This window comes from Bufo bufo, chromosome 1, assembly GCF_905171765.1.
Source record: "Bufo bufo chromosome 1, aBufBuf1.1, whole genome shotgun sequence".
NCBI classification, from domain to species: Eukaryota; Metazoa; Chordata; class Amphibia; order Anura; family Bufonidae; genus Bufo; species Bufo bufo.
In genome coordinates, this window is record NC_053389.1 from 761090252 (window position 1) to 761112024 (window position 21773).

Consider the following 21773-nt stretch of genomic DNA (forward strand, 5'->3'; position numbering starts at 1 on the left):
AAGAATTGCTGCACGTGACTCGATCAGACAGTTTGTTTTGTTGTGGGTTTGAACTGAATCCCACCTTCTCCCAGGTGTTGTTCTTTAGGTAATTGGTGAGGCTATTTATTCCTCCCTCTCCCTAAAGCCTTTGCGGGTTATAGTTCTGCCTTGTGTGAGCTCTGGAAGTTTGGTGGATCAGCTTCTCCAACACATCTCTAGATAAGTCCTTTTCCCTTTTGTGTCTATTTTTACTAGGCCTCTAGGGTGACGCTAGCTCCTTCAGTTGTTGAAGAAGCTAGGTATCTCTTTCCCTCTTCCCTACAGCTGAGGGTTTGGTTCAGTGTGTTATAGCCTTAGGTACGTGGGCATGTGCATATCTACCATCGAGATATGCACATGGACATAGCAGCTTAAAGAAAGTGTTTTAGGGATTGCTAGGAGGTGACCACTTTGTTCCCTAGCATTTGGGGCCTAGTCAGTTGTTTTGTTTGCATTGTCGTGTTCTGTTTCCTTCCCTTATCTTACCTACCGTGACAGGTTCTCCAAGATCTCCTTTTTTTATTTTTTTAATACCAACCTGCACCCCACTGCCCCATTTTGGCTCCATGAGTCCAGGGCCATCTTCAGTTCCGCATGTTAACTATTTGCATGGATGAGGTCACATGCACCACTGCAGCTAATGACTGGCCTCAGCAGTGACGTGTCCTTTGACTCAGCAGTGACATGCCACTTGGGGACACATTGGCTGCAATGATGGACATGAGGGTGGATTTTTATTTTTATTTTTAAAGAAATCGTGGACAAATCTATTTACTTAAAAAAATTGCCAAAAGTGAATTTGACATTTGAAAACAATCAATTTTAGTGACTGAACTACAAACCATTTCACAATTCAGGAGAGAAAAATGTGTTCATCTCTGCATTTAATAAAGCGTCAGGATATTGTTAAAAATTTAAATAGTTTTTTTTTACATTTTTAAAATACTCCTGACAGCTCATAAACACTCATTATAACTAAAATCTAATCAGACTGATAAGAATATGGCTTAAAGGGCATCTGTCAGCAGTTTTGTACCTATGAAACTGGCTGACCTGTTATATGTGCACTTGGCAGCTGAAGGCATCTGTGTTGGTCTCATGTTCATATGTGCCCACATTGCCGAGAAAAATTATGTTTTAATATATGCAAATGAGCCTCTAGGAGCAACGGGGGCGTTACCATTACACCTAGAGGCTCTGCTCTCTCTGCAACTGCCACGCCCTCTTCACTATGATTGACGGGGCCCGGTGTGATGAGATTTACACTGCCTGACATTTAGGCAGTCTAAATGCAGAATTAAATGAGTGTTTATGAGGGGACAGGAGTATAGAGATAAGGGCTACAGATTTGGTAGTCAGAGCAGCAGCATGATGGGTTAAATGTGAAAATGAAGGCAAGATACTCTGCAGATATGCTGAAACTTTTAAAAGTTTTTTCCAAGATTTTAAAACTGATGGCCTATCCTCTGGATAGATCAACAGTATCTGATCGGCAGGGGTCCGCTACTTGGGATCCCCACCGATCAGCTGTCTGGAAAGGCACCGGCGCTCACAGGAGGAGAAGCAGCCTTCTCGTGCTCACTAAACACAGCGCTGTACATTGTATATAGCAGATGTGCTTGGTATCGCGCTCATCAGCCCCATTCACTCTTATAGCGCTGAGCTGTGCCTAGGCCATGTGACCGATGAACGTTTCGTTACTGGCCCAGGAAAAGCTGTAGGAAGGCCACGCCAGTGTCTTCTCAAACATCTCATCAATGGGGGAGCCAGATTTTGGACCCCACTGATGATGTAACTGATTGGTATTGGTATTTAAAAGGGATATCCAACCCCAAAAATGCCACCCCAAAATGCCCGGGCCCCTCAAACGGATAGTACTTACCCCGCTCCCCGCATCGCTTCTGATGCTCACACAGCCGCCGCTGCATCTCCCCGTCGCGTAGATGAAAACATCCATCGGGGGGCAGACAATAGCAGGGAACGAGCCTCCCTAGTTTCGTGGGTGATGCTAGGGAGGCTTGTTCCCGTCGTGGCCTGCTATTGGCTGCCCCCCCTTCGAGGATGTTTTGATCTGGCGATGGAGAGATGCAGAGGTGGCTGTGCGGGCATCAGGAGTGACGCGTGTAAGTACAGTAAGTACAATCTGTGTGAGGGGCCCAGGCATTTAGGAGAGGGGGCATTTTTGGGAAAAAGTCTCGTAAAATGCCTATAACTTGTAGAACAAAAATGGCTAAAATTTTTTTATAAAGATCAATTAAAAATATATATTTTTAATTGCAATAAAAAAAACCCCCACCATATAGCCTTTAAATACATCCATGCTAACAGCATGTCAACTAATATTTCATGATATATCTATGTATAAGGAATGGTATTACAAAAACTCTTTCTTTTAATGTTCAGCATTGGGATTTAGCATTAGTATATTTTATTATTTATTTGTATTGAATCTAAAAAAAAAAATCATACCTAACAGTCATACCTAACAGTCATTTAAAAATAAGCATTATTTCATTTTTGGAGTGCTGTCTATAAATTATTCCAGTCATTTAATCATGATCACATACGGAATGTTATTAAATCAAATACCGGTATTTAAATAAATCGGTATCTTCCTTTGGTTAGGTTTTTAATGCATTTTAGGTAAACAACTGTCATATAAAATAATTCTAAATTAATTAAATCCAACATAAAATTCTTTAAGGTTTTAATAAGGAATGCGGTTCTAAAAAAAATTACCATATATACATAAAAACATATCATACATTTTCAATAAATAGCTAGATTTGTATAATTTGACCAATTTCAAGTAATATTCATGAAAATAATATGTAAATTAAAACTCATATTAAAAATGTATATATAAATATAAATACAATGTACAATTTTTGTAATGCTGTACCCCTTACTATTGGATAATCTATTAAAAGATAGTGAATTGAATCCCTAATGAAATCCTTGACCAGTCCAGGTGTCTTAGTCCCACATCTGCTATCAGTATTGTGAGCCCCATGTTATATATGTTAAGTCAGGCCTGATTCACACGACAGTTATTTGGGTCCAAATCTGAGCCGCATCTTTTTGCGGCTCGGATGCGGACTCATTCACTTCAATGGGGCCACAAAAGATGCGGACAGCCATCCACATCCGTTGCTCCATTCCGTGGCCCCACAAAAAAAAATAGAACATGTCCTATTCTTGTCCGTTTTGCGGACAAAAATAGGCATTTCTATTATGGGCAGCCCGTTCGGTTCCGAAAATTGTGGAACGCACGCGGACCGCATCCGTGTATTGCGGATCCACAGTCTATGTTTTTCTGTTAGATCAGGGATGCTCAACCTGCGGCCCTCCATCTGTTGTAAAATTACAACTCCCACCATGCCCTGCTGTAGGCTGATAGCTGAACGCTGTCCGGGAATGCTAGGAGTTGTCGTTTTGCAACAGCCGGAGGGCCGCAGGTTGAGCACGCCTAGGTTAGATAAATTGTAAGGATTAGTTGAGATGTTACCTACCTTCGCAGGAAGAGTAGGAGACACCACTGGCCCATTGGAGAACATACAACCTGCTTATGAGCTCAATCAACACTGCAAGGGATTTAGGATGCATCCCTATAAATAGAGCAGATCTGACGCAGAGGATTCTGGGAGCATAATCAGCTTATGTGAAGGGCTAAAGATATATCATATGGTAAAATCTGTGGCGTTAAAAAAAAAAAAGAGAGAGTAGTGGATGCATGGAATAGCCTTCCTGCAGAAGTGGTAGCTGCAAATACAGTGAAGGAGTTTAAGCATGCATGGGATAGGCATAAGGCCATCCTTCATATAAGATAGGGCCAGGGGCTATTCATAGTATTCAGTATATTGGGCAGACTAGATGGGCCAAATGGTTCTTATCTGCCGACACATTCTATGTTTCTATAAAGAGGATGTTAGAAAATGACCCAATGGTTAAATCAATTTTTATGTTTAACATATTTTTTTAAAGAAATTTCATTTTCTATGTTACTATCTGTATTAAACCCTTAGATACCGGAGTTTTTTTTTTAGTTTTTTTTTCCTGGAGCCATAACTTTTTTATTTTTCTATTAACATAGCCGTATAAGGGTTTGTTTTAATTTTTAATGCCACCATTTAATATAGCATACAATGTAGTGGGAAGCAGGAAAATGGGGTGGAATTGGGAAAAAGTTTTATAGTTTTTTTTTCTCTATGTAGAAATTTTTTATTTTTTTTACATCGCCATATTCTGACCCCCATAACTTTTTTATAGTTATGTCTACCATGCTGTGTGGGGGCTAATTTTTTGCGGGACGATCTGTACCATTTTGGAGTGTCTGTTACTTTTTGATACCAGCCTCTTCCGTTTTTAGGGTAAGATAAGCAATAAAAAATGGTGAATTGGCCAATTTGATACTTTTTTCCGTTACGTCATTCGCCGTATGGGATAAATATTTTTATATTTTAATAGTACGGGCATTTTTGGACATGATGATTGTATTTTTTTATTCTAGGGAAAGGGGGTGATTTGCGTTTTTTTTATACTTTTCAACTTTTTGTTTTTACTTTTTTAAAGTTTTTATTGCCCCTCTAAGAGGCTACAATGTGCAGTACTCAGATTTATTACAGTTTATACTGTATTCCCATACAATAACAGTACAGGCTGAATTTGCTGATATCCTATGGCCCCTTTCTCACAAACGATACGGATTAGGTCGGGATGCGTTCAGGAAAAGTCGCACCATTTCACAAGCAAGAACAGTCAGTTTTGCCTGCGATTGCGTTCAGTTTTTATCGCGCGGGTGAAATGCGCATTGATGCGTTTTTCAAGCGCTTGATAAAAAACTGAGGGTTTACAAACAACATCTCTTAGCAACCCTCAGTGAAAAACGCATCGCATCCGCACTTGCTTGCGGATGCGCTGCGTTTTTCATGCAGCCCCATTCACTTCTATGGGGCCAGTATTGCGTGAAAAACGCAGAATATAGAACATGCGGCGATTTTCACGTAACGCACAAGTGATGCGTAAAAAACAACGCTCATGTACACAGAGCCATTGAAATTAATGGGTCCGGGTTCAGTGCGGGCGCAATGCGTTCGCATCACACATTGCGCCCGAGCGGAAAACTCGCTCGTGTGAAATGTTGGCCAACATAGGAACTGCTCCTCTAATACGCTGGCTCTCTTCAGAGAGACTCAGCATATTAGAATGAATGACTGGCTTCTCTGATCGCCACATGGCAGAGCCAGTCTTAACCAGGAAATGCGCACTTCCAGGTTTTTTGCTATTTGGATGCCGTGGTCGCACTTGACCAAGGCATCTAAAGGCTTAAATGATTGCGGAAACAGCAGAGACCCGCCGGCTATGGCGCCCGCTGCACGTGCGAGCCAGCACCATGTTTAAAGAACCAACCAGGGCCATACATGTACGGCGCTGGGAGCCTAAGGGTTAAAAGAAAATCCTAAAATCCGGCAGTTTTCACACTGGCCACTAAGTCTTATAATAGGCGCCACTTCTAGATCTGTACAGATTAATTTTCAGCAGTCATCTCATTATCATCACAGGATTACAATGACAAGTATCACCTCTGTATATAGATAATACAGAGTCCGCCATTTATAGTACTTCATATCACAGCTTTACCTCTGCACAGCTTTTTTGATGCACAATTCCAGAAAACTGGCATAAAAATTCATGTACTACCCCAATGACTCAAATCAAGCGTCCGGTCACACGTGTCAGATTTTGGGGCAGGTTCCAGGTAGAAATCTGATGACAATAGCCATCCCATGCATATGAATAGGGTTTCTGTAACCCTGTTCACATGGTTAGGAACATTTCCACGTAGCAAACGACTTATTCCCATGGAAAAGCTGGCGGACTCAGGTCTGTTGTTCAGAAAGGCAGATATTAAGAAACTTTGCACTTATTACTCAGTGCATCATGATTCTCTGCATAAAAGGGAACCAAACCGTGTAGACAGAAAACAAATCTTGCAATACTTCCTGCCTCTGGGTGTAACCACTAGTTCTTTTCCACACAAGAGTCTTCACTTGCCAGCAATTGATAGAACTTACATACAAGTACTTCCGCCCTTACTTGACGTCGCTTCCTGTGGCGCTCAGCAACGCCGAAGCGGTACCTGAAGAGTGAGTTGCTCTGCCATTGGCCACGTCCGCCCTTACTGAAGCCTCACAGGTAGGGCTAGATGACGTCACTTCCGCCCTCTTACCTGCCTGTTCCCCTTCTCTTTTTTCTCTTACTCTTGTCATTGTGCCGCCCAGTGTGCGCTCGGTACAATATCCATCACTCCTCTGCTCTCACTGTGACGGTCAAGGTGCGTGCTGCTGTGTGACAAGGCTGCGACAGTATGTATTGCTGTGCATATATGACAGCGTGGGTGTGGGTCATGCTGCTGCCGCGGTGCATTGTTCTGACCTGTGCTCCTGAGGTTGCATGTATAGAAGAGGTGTAAAGCAAGACCCTCCAGCTGCAATCTGCTGTGGAACTACAGGTGGCAGCATGCCCTGCTTGGACTTGTAGTTCCTCAGCAGCTGGTGCACCTTTGTGCAGGTATTGAATCTCATGCACTATAGGGTTAGTGGTGGGATCTGTCATTGTTAAGTGGGTTAGGAGCTGTCACCCTGACATGTGATTGTGCCCCATTTTTCCTCCTCTTTTTGACCCTAACCTGTTGCATGTCATTTATTATTATTTTTTTATTATTATTTGTTGATGTGTGTGTTTTTTTTTGTGTTTATGTTTGTGTTCTCCGGCGCTGAGCTTTCTGTTCTAATCCGTCAGCAGAACAGAAACATTGAAAAAAAGTGTAATTTTTATGCTCCATTTGTTTGAATTTGTGCTTTAGATAATCTGCTGCGCTCGGCGTCTGCCCCGTCATGTAGTATCCGCCGGGCTCGGCGTCTGCCCCGTCATGTAGTATCCGCCGGGCTCGGCGTCTGCCCCGTCATGTAGTATCCGCCGGGCTCGGCGTCTGCCCCGTCATGTAGTATCCGCCGGGCTCGGCGTCTGCCCCGTCATGTAGTATCCGCCGGGCTCGGCGTCTGCCCCGTCATGTAGTATCCGCTGTGCTCGGTGTCTGCCCCGTCATGTAGTATCCGCCGGGCTCGGCGTCTGCCCCGTCATGTAGTATCCGCCGGGCTCGGCGTCTGCCCCGTCATGTAGTATCCGCCGGGCTCGGCGTCTGCCCCGTCATGTAGTATCCGCCGGGCTCGGCGTCTGCCCCGTCATGTAGTATCCGCCGCGCTCGGCCTCTGCCCCGTCATGTAGTATCCGCCGCGCTCGGCGTCTGCCCCGTCATGTAGTATCCGCCGCGCTCGGCGTCTGCCCCGTCATGTAGTATCCGCCGCGCTCGGCGTCTGCCCCGTCATGTAGTATCCGCCGCGCTCGGCGTCTGCCCCGTCATGTAGTATCCGCCGCGCTCGGCGTCTGCCCCGTCATGTAGTATCCGCCGCGCTCGGCGTCTGCCCCGTCATGTAGTATCCGCCGCGCTCGGCGTCTGCCCCGTCATGTAGTATCCGCCGCGCTCGGCGTCTGCCCCGTCATGTAGTATCCGCCGCGCTCGGTGTCTGCCCCGTCATGTAGTATCCGCCGCGCTCGGCGTCTGCCCCGTCATGTAGTATCCGCCGCGCTCGGCGTCTGCCCCGTCATGTAGTATCCGCCGCGCTCGGCGTCTGCCCCGTCATGTAGTATCCGCCGCGCTCGGCGTCTGCCCCGTCATGTAGTATCCGCCGCGCTCGGCGTCTGCCCCGTCATCTATCCATCTGTCTATCTCTGTAGTGCACTTGTTACTGTATATTACTCTACTGCTACGCTTGTGTTTATGGTGATGGACGTACGTGGCGTCCAGCTGCCCCCTTGGCTCGTGTATACGGCCTCAGTGTGGAGACGCCGCAGTTCCGCTTATTGATTGAAGGTTGGCTTCATTTCATGCCAGGGGAAGGGCAATGTTTAGGTAACCAGGACAAGAGCGGGTAGGGCTCCACGCCTACACATGCCTTGGGCAAACAGTTCGGGCTGGCACCTGTAGCTGGCAAGAACTTTCAGCACAGAAATCACATTATATACCCTCAATGTGTAGTTTTCCAACTATTGGAAACTACAACTCCCAGCATGCCCTCCCAACTGTTTGGGGTTGTAGTTTCACAACAGCTGGAGAGCCACATGTTGGAGAGCACCAGAAGACATGGCGCTGTGGCCCTCCCACTGGGAGTTGTAATCTCACTGCAAAAGGTTGGCTACAGGCTCAGCTGTCAGGGCATGCTGGGAGTTGTAGTTTCTCTACAGTAGGTTAGCCAAAGGCTCAGCTGTCAGGGCATGCTGGGAGTTGTAGTTTCTCTACAATAGGTTAGCCATAGGCTTGGCTGTCAGGGAATGTCGAGAGTTGTAGTTTCTCTACAATAGGTTAGCCATTAGATTTGGCTGTCGGGGCATGCTGGGAGTTGTAGTTTCTCTACAGTAGGTTAGCCATAGGCTCGGCTGTCGGGGCATGCTGGGAGTTGTAGTTTCTCTACAGTAGGTTAGCCATGGGCTCGGCTGTCGGGGCATGCTGAGAGTTGTAGTTTCTCTACAGTAGGTTAGCCATACACTGGGCCGCCAGGACATGCTGGGAGCCGGAGGACCACAGGTTGGAGACTACTTATCCTATTAGAAGTTGTAAGGTGCAGGACATGTTGTTCTCTGTTCTCAGCCGCCTCCTCCGCACCGTACATGCGGGAACTGCTTGTATACTAAATGGAAGGTCCTCTGTGAGAACGGGGTAATGGGTGTTCCCACCAATGAACTCTATCACCTCACATCATCATAGGCCCCCTGTGGATCACTAGAACAGTGGAAGCCACGGCTTACTATACATGTTCCACTAGGGAACCCTAGAACCGGACCTATGGCAGCCAGTGGGTCGCTGGGCGGATAACGTGACCCTTTGTATCTCTAGTATTTTTTACTGCGGTGTCTTATTGTTCCCATCATTTCTTAAAAACAGCTCGCCCCCGAGGAATAGATTCCCCAGCGAGGAGGCTTGTCAGTCACAACAAGTGTAATGTGGATACCTGTGAGCGGCTCTGAGCGGGGGCCCCATTATTCCTGTCACAGGAGTATTGTGGTTACCCGGGAGCCAGCTTCTGCTGCTTACATGAACAGCTGCGGCTCTGATTGTAGGGACCTACCTGAACCTACTGTATAATGTACAAAGTGCCCGTCTGTTATCTAATGTTTTATGCACCCATAGAAATATTGATGTTTTTGTTGCAGCGGCCATTTCTGAAAGTACAGCCATATCGGTTGTCACATTTGGATGTCTACCTGCCAAACCCACCGATATACATCTAATGTGTATGGTGGCCTCCTGACTTTCTCCCGACATCTGATGTTAAAACTTTTTTTTTTTTTTAATGGAAAACCTCTTTAAGGACTTTTTTCCTTTTTGTGTTTTGTTATAACTTTTTCATATTTACCGAGCTGTTTGAAGGCTCATTTTATATATATATATATATATATACAGTGGGATGCGAAAGTTTGGGCAACCTTGTTAATCGTCATGATTTTCCTGTATAAATCGTTGGTTGTTACGATAAAAAATGTCAGTTAAACATATCATATAGGAGACACACACAGTGATATTTGAGAAGTGAAATGAAGTTTATTGGATTTACAGAAAGTGTGCTATAATTGTTTAAACAAAACTAGGCAGGTGCATAAATTTGGGCACCACAAAAAAGAAATGAAATCAATATTTAGTAGATCCTCCTTTTGCAGAAATTACAGCCTCTAAACGCGTCTGGATTCTGGTTGAAGGTATTTTGGACCATTCCTCTTTACAAAACATCTTTAGTTCATTCAGGTTTGATGGCTTCCGAGCATGGACAGCTCTCTTTAAGTCACACCACAGATTTTCCATTATATTCAGGTCTGGGGACTGAGATGGCCATTCCAGAACGTTGTACTTGTTCCTCTGCATAAATGCCTTAGTGGATTTTGAGCAGTGTTTAGGGTCGTTGTCTTGTTGAAAGATCCAGCCCCGGCGCAGCTTCAGCTTTGTCACTGATTCCTGGACATTGGTCTCCAGAATCTGCTGATACTGAGTGGAATCCATGCGTCCCTCAACTTTGACAAGATTCCCAGTCCCTGCACTGGCCCCACAGCCCCACAGCATGATGGAACCACCACCATATTCTACTGTAGGTAGCAGGTGTTTTTCTTTGAATGCTGTGTTCTTTTTCCTCCATCATAACGCCCCTTGTTATGGCCAAATAACTCAATTTTAGTTTCATCAGTCCACAGCACCTTATTCCACAATGAAGCTGGCTTGTCCAAATGTGCTTTATCCCACCTCAAGCGGAGAAAAGGCTTCCTCTGCATCACTCTCGCATAAAGCATCTCCTTGTGTAAAGTGCCCCGAATGGTTGAACGATGCACAGTGACTCCATCTGCAGCAAGATGATGTTGTAGGTCTTTGGTGCTGGTCTGTGGGTTGACTCTGACTGTTCTCACCATTCGTCGCTTCTGTCTATCTGAGATTTTTCTTGGTCTGCCACTTCGAGCCTTAACTTGAACTGAGCCTGTGGTCTTCCATTTCCTCAATATGTTCCTAACTGTGGAAACAGACAGCTGAAATCTCTGAGACAGCTTTCTGTATCCTTCCCCTAAACCATGATGGTGAACAATCTTTGTCTTCAGGTCATTTGAGAGTTCTTTTGAGACCCCCATGTTGCTACTCTTCAGAGAAAATTAAAAGAGGAGGGAAACTTACAATTGACCCCCTTAAATACTCTCTCTCATGATTGGATTCACCTGTGTATGTAGGTCAGGGGTCACTGAGCTTACCAAGCCAATTGGAGTTCCAATAATTAGTTCTAAAGGTTTTGGAATCAATAAAATGACAACAGTGCCCAAATTTATGCACCTGCCTAATTTTGTTTAAACAATTATAGCACACTTTCTGTAAATCCAATAAACTTCATTGCACTTCTCAAATATCACTGTGTGTGTCTCCTATATGATATATTTACCTGACATTTTTTATTGTAACAACCAACGATTTATACAGGAAAATCATGACGATTAACAAGGTTGCCCAAACTTTCGCATCCCACTGTATATATATATATATAATTATTATTTTATTTTTTTTACACTTCCTGATAGGAACTTTGCTATGGCAGGGCACAGATCCTTCAAAAGACCTCAGGCTCCGAAAACAACCGAACCGCTACACTGATCTTGGCGTTGGGGAGCTCTTTTTTTTTTTTTTTTCCCGGGAGCATAGCACTCCTGAGAAAAGTCCTCTCGGATGCCATGGTCACAATTGACCACAGCATCTGAGGGGCTAAATGTCTGTGATTGACCTTATCGCCGATCATGGACTCTGCCACCATGTGTCTGCTGTGTAAAACAGCAGGCACCCAGGGGTTCTGTGCCCACGCAGCTTCTGAGAGGACGCCATCTTTACATTCTGGACTTTCACCACACATGTACAGTGGAAGTCCTGAAGGGTTAACATATGGCAGCAGCACATTTTGACCTTCCCTACAATGAGTCCAGGCGGTTCAGTTCTCAGTGGATTTCTCAGACTGGATACAGTTGTTGAAAACGTAGTTTTTTTGGGGGGAAATGACAAATACCATTTTAAGCCGACTCCGGTATCGAAATGGCGGCCGTGTAATATTAAATTTTGGTGTTTGGGGGGTAGCTTCTTTATGGAGCATAGTTACCAACATATCCAGGGCATTTAAGCTTTGCCCCAGAATGCCCGGATCCATCACTATCCCAAAATTCACACAAGCCCCGCCCCTTTCTGTGGACTGTCGGTAAATATGTATGAATGTGGTTGACTTTGAGACAGCCCCTTTAAGTGAACTGACATGACTTGCTCTTATATATACTTATAGGTCTCTAAGGACGAGGGAGGATATTTATCATCTTCCTTTTTCCTGAAAAGTGTTTTTTTTGTGACTTTTTAACTGCTACTTAAAAAAAAATAAAAAATTGTGTGACTCGGATTTTACGCCTTTCTCGCTTCTTTCCCTAAAGGGAGCTTTGCAGGGGCAGGAAGGAGGCATGGTCAGCCACCCCGATAAATTTATCTTCATTTACCTCAATTTTCTGGGGCAAGTGAAGCTAGAAATCCAGATTGTCTGTGCTGGAAAGTCCTTGTTACCCATAGCAACCAATCAGGCTTCAGCTTTCGTCTTCTAAACCATGCTGGAGAAATGATACGCGATCTTTGATTGGTCGCTTTTCCTCACTTTCTTGCCCAGTGTATGTGAACGATTTGGAAAGTGTTGTGGATTTATCCCCCCTTCCCCCCAGTGTGTGCTGACTGGAAAAATCCCGCTGTAGATTCCTCATCACCACAGGAGCAGCTACTATATATTTGTGTGACGGATCGGGGGAGTGGAGCCAGTGAATGCATTCCTTGTGCATATTGTTACCCATGTCCTGGTGTAACCTCTGCAGTATACTTTGGGGAAGAATTATTAAAACTGGTGTAAAGGGAAACTGGCTTAGTTGCCCCTAGCAACCAATCAGATTCCATTTTTTATTTTTTAGAGCACCTTTGGAAAGGAAAGAACCAATCTGATTGGTTGCTATGGGAAACTAAGCCAGTTTCCCTTCACACCAGTTTTAATAAATCTCCCCCTTTATGTTTCAGCGCTACAGTGTATCAGGGCAAATTACAAAAAAAAAAAAAAAACACGGGTCCTCCAGCTTCTTCCCACCTCCACCCCCTGGATACTTGCGTGCTCCCGGCTCCTTCAGTCCACGGCCTGTTAACTTTAGGCTCGGATCGCAGCAGCCAATGACCCCTGCGGCTGGAGAACCCCTTTAAAACCTTGTATTCTGTTGTCCTTGTACGTTTTTTTTTTTTTTATCTGCAATGGATCAGGGAAAAGTGGGCCACGCGTTGATGACATCCGCGGTTTTCGTGGACCTATTGAATAGAATGGACGTGTTCTGTCCCCAAAACGGACCAAAGTACAGCACGCCCCCGTACCATTTGTGGGGGAAAAAAAATAAAAAGACGTCTGAATATACGTATAGAACTCAGTGGATCCGGGTGCCGTCATGTCAGGACATGTTCTATTTTTTTTGTGGATCCGCAAATGCGGATGCAGACAGCACATTCTGGCCCCATTGAAAATGAATGGGTCCGCACTTGTTCCGCAAAATTGCGGCAACGATGCGGACCCATTTTTCGGACGTGTGAATGGACCCTAAAAAGGACCCGTCCACCTCTCCTGACATGTCACTACTTGCATTCCCCATGTAATAACCCTTCTGGAGCATGTATACTTATGGCTCTATGTTGTGCCATTCCTTTATTATTCCTGCTAAAAGTTATGAATGAATTGCCAGAAGTTTGCAATGAAGGTCCAGATGGGTGTTACCAGTTGGGGATGGTGTCCCTTCACAGTCTGACAATGGCAGCATTGATTGGATAGAGTCAGACACACACCTCGCTGGATCCTTATTGCTGACTGCTAGCAAAAATAATTTTCAAAGCAACTCTTCCTAGTAATCCGTGAAACACGGGTGGCCTCCGTGGTTTTCACGGACCCATAGACTATAATGGCCGTGATGGATCCATGAACACGGACAAATAGAGCATGCATCAGTGCTGAAAACAGACCGTGGTAAAACACGGATGTGTGAATGCACACATTAAAATGAATGGGTACGTGTGGCGTCCGTGGAGAACACTGACGTGTGAATGAGGCCTAAATCTGTTAATGGACCTGGGGTTCTCAGTGATGTTACTATGTGGCTTCCATTAGTAATAAAGCTAGAGTAGACATGCTGCAGTACGGCAGGATTCTCGGGGGTTAACAGCGAACACGTCTCTGCTGTGTCATAGTTGTCTTTGGGATTTAGAGATCTGTACAGATTAGGGAAACTTGTGTGCACATTATGGAAAGGAATGCACCGTGGCGCTGTCATGGCTGCCCTGGTATATACATCTACAGCGGTGAAAGTCTGTTAACTTAACCCTTTAGAATTCTCTAGATTTCTGCCTAAATTTGACCTAAAACTACATCAGATATTCACACAAGTGCTAAGGCCTCTTTCACACGAACGATACGGATTGGCTCAGGATGCGTTCCGGGAAACTCGCCTTGTCTGCGATTGTGTTCAGTTTTTTCTGCACGGGTGCAATGCGTTTGGATGCATTTTTCACGCGAGTGATAAAAAAACGGAAGATTTACAAACAACATCTCCTAGCAACCTTCAGTGAAAAACGCATCGCACCCGCACTTGCTTCCAGATGCGATGCGTTTTTCACTGAAGCCCCATTCACTTCTCTGGGGCCAGGGCTGCGTGAAAAACGATGAATATAGAACATGCTGCGTTTTTCACGGAACGCAGAACTGATGCATGAAAATAACTGCTCATGTACACAGACTCATTGAAATGAATGGGTCAGGATTCAGTGCGGGTGCGATGCGTTCACGTCACGCATCGCGCCCCGCGCGGAAAACTCGCTCGGGTGAAAGGGGCCTAAAAGTATATAAAAAACCAAATCGAACAAATGAGTCAAAAATATCACACACCAATATCATGTCTGTGAGTGGTAAAAGTATGTGAACCTTTTCTGTCGGTATCTGATGTGACCTCCTTGTGCAGAAAAAACTGCAACTAAACATCTACAGTTACCTCATTCACACGTCAGTGTTCGGTCAGTGATTTCCATCAGTGAATTTTGAGCCAAAACCAGGTGCGGCTCTAAACACAGAACAGGTCCAGATCTTTCCTTATAGCTTATGTCTGTGGAGGCTCCAGTACTGGCTTTGGCTCACAATCACTGAAGGAAATCACTGACCAAAACACTGATGTGTAAATGAGGCTTAGGGTTCATGTACACGAACGTATTTTCTTTCCGTGTCCGTTCGGTATTTTTTGCGGACCGTATACGGAACCAATTATTTCAATGGGTCCAAAAAAAACAGAAGTTACTCCGTGTGCATTCGGTTTCCGTATCTCAAAAAAATAGAACATGTCCTATTATTGTCCACATTACGGACAAGGATAGTACTGTTCTATTAGGGGCCAGCTTTTCCGTTCCGCAAAATACGGAATGCACACTGATGTCATCCGTATTTTTTGCGGATCCGTCGTGTGCATGAGGCCTTAATTGTTGATTAGTCCTGCAAATCGGCCTGGAGGAATTTTAGCCCATTCCTCCATATAAAACTGCTTCAGCTCTGCTATGTCTATGTTGGAGGGTTTCCTCCCATGATTTGCTCACTTCAGGTCCTTCCACCACGTTTCTCCTGGATTAAGGCCAGGACTGTGACTTGGCTATTCCAAAACTTTACCTTTTATTCTTCCTTAACCATTGTTTGGTAGAACCATTGTCTTTCTGCATGTCCCACCTTCTCTGGAGATTCAGCTCACGGACAGATGTTTTGCCATTTTCTTTTAGAATTTGCTGGTATAATTCCCAAATCATTTGGGGGAGTTGTTTTTCGCCAAGATTTGCTCCTGTTTTCAGGCGTACATTTGCCAGGGCCAATATTCCAGCCGCAGCACATCCCCATCACTTCCAACTGTCGAATGTGGCATAAAACACCAGTGCGACAAAATATTAGCTCAGAATTCCCTTATTTGGAAATGGATTTTCTAAACCAGACAACCCCTTTAAAAGAAGAATTCCAGTTGAATATGAACATTCTCTTCGGATGGCGGTAGACCTGAAGATGATTAGATGTTGATGTCACTGGTATTGATGATCCTCATGTCTGTAGCACTAAGGGCCGTCACACTTTCAGAACCAATTACAGTTTTTTTTTAATAGCCTGTGAATAGGATCATCTATCAATCAACCCACTATACTGATGCCTCTAGTCTGGGCCAGTCACTTCACTGGTTGCCTGTCCACCACAGATAAGAGTTCAAACTTCTCACCCACAAAGCTCTCCACAGTGCTGCACCTCCATACATCGCCTCCCTCATCTCTGTCTACCACCCTACTCGTGCTCTCCACAGTGCTGCACCTCCATACATCGCCTCCCTCATCTCTGTCTACCACCCTACTCGTGCTCTCCACAGTGCTGCACCTCCATACATCGCCTCCCTCATCTCTGTCTACCACCCTACTCTTGCTCTCCACAGTGCTGCACCTCCATACATCTCTTGCCTCATCTCCATCTACCACCCTACTCGTGCTCTCCACAGTGCTGCACCTCCATACATCTCCTCCCTCATTTCCATCTACCACCCTACTCGTGCTCTCCACAGTGCTGCACCTCCATACATCTCCTTCGTCATTTCCATCTACCACCCTACTCGTGCTCTCCACAGTGCTGCACCTCCATACATCTCCTCCCTCATTTCCATCTACCACCCTACTTGTGCTCTCCACAGTGCTGCACCTCCATACATCTCCTTCGTCATTTCCATCTACCACCCTACTCTTGCTCTCCACAGTGCTTCACCTCCATACATCTCCTCCCTCATTTCCATCTACCACTCTACTTGTGCTCTTCACAGTGCTGCTCCTCCATACATCTCCTCCCTCATTTCCATCTACCACCCTACTCGTGCTCCCCACAGTGCTGCTCCTCCATACATCTCCTCCCTCATTTCCATCTACCACCCTACTCGTGCTCTCCACAGTACTGCACCTCCATACATCTTCTCCCTCATTTCCATCTACCACCCTACTTGTGCTCTTCACAGTGCTGCTCCTCCATACATCTTCTCCCTCATTTCCATCTACCACCCTACTTGTGCTCTCCACAGTGCTGCTCCTCTATACATCTTCTCCCTCATTTCCATCTACCACCCTACTTGTGCTCTCCACAGTGCTGCACCTCCATACATCTCCTCCCTCATTTCCATCTACCACTCTACTTGTGCTCTTCACAGTGCTGCTCCTCCATACATCTCCTCCCTCATTTCCATCTACCACCCTACTTGTGCTCTCCACAGTGCTGCTCCTCCATACATCTCCTCCCTCATCTCCATCTACCACCCTACTCGTGCTCTCCACAGTACTGCACCTCCATACATCTTCTCCCTCATTTCCATCTACCACCCTACTTGTGCTCTCCACAGTGCTGCTCCTCCATACATCTCCTCCCTCATCTCCATCTACCACCCTACTCGTGCTCTCCACAGTACTGCACCTCCATACATCTTCTCCCTCATTTCCATCTACCACCCTACTTGTGCTCTTCACAGTGCTGCTCCTCCATACATCTTCTCCCTCATTTCCATCTACCACCCTACTTGTGCTCTCCACAGTGCTGCTCCTCCATACATCTTCTCCCTCATTTCCATCTACCACCCTACTTGTGCTCTCCATTCGGTTAGTGACCTAAGGTTAAAATTCACCATAATCCGTCCCTCTCACTTCCATCTTCAAGACTTCTCTTGAGCTGCACCTACTCTCTGGAATGCTCTGCTACGCAATATAAGGTCAATTCCCAACTGCCTACCTTCAAACCTCAGACCTGAGCGCCATCTTCTGACAGTAATCCCCACACCCAAAGCACTGGCACACGCAGCTCGGCCTACACCACTCGTTTCAGTACAGAGATGGCTGCACCACTTCATATAGCAATCATCTACCTCCTGTGTCACCCCCACTTCCTCATAGATTGTAAGCTCTTGCGAGCAGGGCCCTCATTCCTAGTGTATCAGTTGTATATTAGGCGGTGACTTTGTGATGTCTTTTGTTTTGTACATGAACCCTCTGAATTGTAAAGCGCTGCAGAATATGGTGGCGTTATAGAAATAAAGATGATTATTATTAGCAGCCATCAAAAAACATGACGGGTCCTATTTTTGGCTGTTTTTACGGCCAGGTGGACCCTGTTGGAATGAATGGCCCACTTTTTAATGGTTGTTTAGACAGAAGTGCACCTGTTTAACTGGTGTTAAAAATGTAAATTAAAGGACATTTCAGGGGTGACTTAGTGACATTGGGAGTGTCAGGTCCTGCTGCCTCCATTGTGGAGCAGATAAGCCCTGTTGTGCAAGTGGATTTTATTTTTATTTTTTTATAAATAAGGGGTTGTCCCAGTTCAGAGCTGAACCCGGACATATCCCCATTTTCACCCCGGCAGCCCCCCTGACTTGAGCATCAGAGCAGTTCATGCTCCGATGCTCTACTTTGCCCTGCGCTGAATCGCGCAGGGCAAAGGCATTTTCTGGAGTTTCGGTGACATACCGGGCTCTCCATGGGGCTGCCAGGCACAGGCTTCCGCCAAGCAGTGAGCTCAGTGACATCACCAGCACTGATGGGCGGACTTTAGCGCTGCCCTAGTCTGTAAAATGGCTAGGGCAGCGCTAAAGCCCGCCCATCAGAGCCGGTCTAGTCACCGAACACACTGCCGGGCGGAAGCTGGTAAACGTAGCAGGATCTTTACTCAGTTTTACATAATCGGAGCCATAGGCTGCTTTCACATGAGCATATTCGCAATCCGTATATGGTCCAGATTTTATGTCCCGGAATCTGCTGCTAATGTTAATGAACACGAGGCACATAAATGTTTTTGTGAAATGAAGAGTATTAAAGAAGTACCGTATTCATCCGTTTAGCTGAAAAATGTCACTGCTCCTTTGACATTCCCATTTGTGACTGGAACTGCCCTCTAATGAAATCTGCCATGTAACCTTCTGTCTATGATGTGTCCTTCCAGGTTTGCGATGTCCTCCCATCGTCAGATCCGTGTGTTCCCCTCGCCAGCAGAGCTTGCCCTCTCTCTGTCGCAGCTGCTGGTCCATGAGTCCAGGGGAGTCGATTGCTTCAGGATTGGCTTGTCCGGGGGCAGCCTGGTGCAGCTCCTGAGCCGCGAATTGCCGAAGACCGCGGGTCTCAATACAGAGGGATGGAAAGTGGCCATGTGTGACGAGAGGCTGGTCCCGTTCTCCGATCCTGAGAGCACGTACGGCGAGTACAAGGTGCGTAGTGCTTTGATGAGAGGGCAAAAATGAAAATGGATCCAGTGTCTTAAAATCCCTGATTTTGCGGATCCATTGTAACAATACCTATTGTCTGCAAAACAGACAAGAATAGGACATGTTCTATCTTTTTTGCGGGACTGTGGAACGGACATACGGATGCGGACACATGGAGTGCTGTCCGCATTTTTTGCAGACCCATTGAAATTAATAGGTCTGCATCCAATCTGCAAAAAATGCGGATCGGATGCTTTTGCGGCCAAAAATATGGTTGTGTGAATGGGGCATTATCCATTACTAGCTACCGCACGTGCGATACGTGATACCGGTAAGTGTTTTTTTTTTTTTAGTTTTTTTTTACATGATTTCACAAGAAGCTGATACCTTAGACCCCTAAATCCGCCATTATCATGTCAACTCGTGGACCTAGGATCGGTGATGGCTTCTAGGCATGTCTGGTGCCACAGAGGATACAGATGTGTGTCTGAGAATTTTGTGGGATCCAGGTGTCATTGAAAATGTATGGGGCTTAGGCTACTTTCACACTAGCGTTAATATTTTCCGGTATTGAGATCCGTCATGGGGTCTCAATACTGGAAAAAAATGCTTCAGTTTTGGCCCCAATGGGGACAAAACGTAACTGAACAGAACGGAATACTCCAAAATGCATTCCGTTCCGTTTGGTTGCGTTCTCATACCGGAGAGCAAGCTGCGGTTTTCTTTCCGTCCTGGGATGCGGAGCAAGACGGATTCGGCATGACCCACAATGCAAGTCAATGGGGACGGATCCGTTTAACTCTGGCACTATCTCACACAATAGAAAACGTATCCGTCCCCCACTGACTTTCAATGGAGGTCATGACAGATCAGTCTTGGCTATGTTGCAGATAATACAACCGGATCCGTTCATAACGGATGCAGGCTGCTGTATTATCAGTAACGGAAGCATTTTTGTGCTGAACCCTGCTGGATCCAGCAAAAACGCCAGTGTGAAAGTAGCCTTAGCTTGGTAATACGGAAGGTGTCTTCACTGGTGAGGCCTCGCACTTACCAGAGCCTTGTGTCCTGAGCACCAGTGGCATACATAGATGTGAGCATGCCCTTCTACAAGGATTAAAACTGGGCCATACGCGGTGCATCCATGGGGAGGTCTATATGTATCCTTCATGGACCTGTCGCCATCACCCTCAGCAGTGCGTCACGTACTAGTACATACTTTGCTCTCTTTATTATCTGTAGAGCCCCCTTCATCCACATGTAGCAGATTTGTGGGCAGACAACGCACGGCATTTTACATTTGCAGCGATGTGGATGAAGTTTTAATAAATCTCCTCCACACACTAGAAAATGAATTGCGCCATGGAATAAAGCATCATATCAGTTCTTTCTGCAGATCTTCACTTCGGATTTCACCTTTTGCAGTGCATAGGGTGTCATTTGTGGCAAATCCGTGACAAAGCATGCAGGTTTTGGCAGTGGAATGTGAACGTACCCTTTAAGGGCTCTCCAGGCATGGTAAATACTAGCATTCTGCATTCTAGAGCATCTTTTATTACAGCTCTTTATTGTGCCGTTCCTCAGTTATTCCTCTTAGAAATGTTTGAATAACTTGACAGCGGGAGGTGTCCCTAAACAGTCTGAGCAATTATTGGACAGTGTCAGGGTCCATTCACACTTCCGCGACTTGGGTCTGGATCCGTTCCGCAATTTTGCGGAACGGGTGCGGACCCATTCATTTTCAATAGGGCCGGAACGGATGCGGACAGCACACTATGTGCTATCCGCATTTCCGTTCTTGAAAAAAAATGTCCTATTCTTGTCCAAGAAAAGTCATTTTCTATTATAGTGCTGGCGATGTGTGGTCCGCGAAATGCGGAACGCACATTGCTGATGTCCGTGTTTTGCTGATCTGCAATTTGCGAACCGCAAAACACCTACGGATGCCTGAATGGACCCTTCCATTCACAAGGGGAATGGTTGCATCCACTTGTTAATTTATTCATTCCTTACCAAGAGGAATAACAAAATGCAGGCTTATGAGAAAAGATGTTCAGAGAGACCACCAGTTAGCGTTGGGAGTCTTTTTTATTTATTTTTTTATATATTTTTATTTGAGACGCAATACATCGTACATAAAAACGTACAGCCATCATTAAAACCTATAGAAACATGTCCTGCACATAGAAGAACAATAGAAACCTTCCATGACCAAAGCATTTTGTCTGAATGTTACACATATATCTTAATCCAGCGAGGGCCTCCCGCGGGTTATGTACCTTTCAGCCTAATAATGGTGTTATGTTAGTGTCGTTGGTTCAGCCTACCTAACGTGCCTTTCAATTGCACAGTCAAATACCATTGGGTAAGAGTAAGGGTCCATTCGCACAGCCGTAGATCGGGTCCGCAATTATCCGGAATAGGTGCGGACCCATTCATTCTCTATGGGGCTGGAAGGGATGCGGAGAGCACACTATGTGCTCTCCGCATCCGCATTTCTGGAGCATGCCCCCGATCTTCTGGTCCGCAGCTCCGCAAGAAAATAGAGCATGTCCTATTGTTGTCCGCAATTGCGGCCCAAAATAGGCATTTCTATGGGGGTGCCGGCCGGGTGTGTTGCGGATCCGCAATGCACTACGGACGTGTGAATGGACCCTAAAGGGTCTCATTATTGTTTCAATTTCTGAGCTAGGGAGGATTTGCTGCTCCATTTCCAACTTTCCTTCACTTCCCCTTTCTGCTTCTCTACGTTCCAGTGACAATAAACCTTTCAGGTTTTGCAATATTACCCCTCTTGAGGGGATGGCGGGCCGCAGCCAATTTTGCTAAAG

At 45.6% G+C, this 21773-nt stretch overlaps 1 protein-coding gene across 2 annotated transcripts in view; it reads left to right on the forward strand.

The window, feature by feature from the left end:
* The first annotated feature begins 6111 nt into the window (after positions 1 to 6111).
* The window catches only part of PGLS (6-phosphogluconolactonase), a 32270-nt gene continuing 16608 nt past the window's right edge, over positions 6112 to 21773 (forward strand). The window contains exons 1-2 of one of the 2 annotated variants that reach the window (XM_040414636.1): positions 6112 to 6216; positions 18684 to 18945. In XM_040414636.1, the coding sequence (XP_040270570.1) occupies positions 18691 to 18945 (255 nt within the window). In that variant the 5' untranslated portion in view covers positions 6112 to 6216; positions 18684 to 18690. The other variant, XM_040414635.1, reaches the window with a different exon arrangement.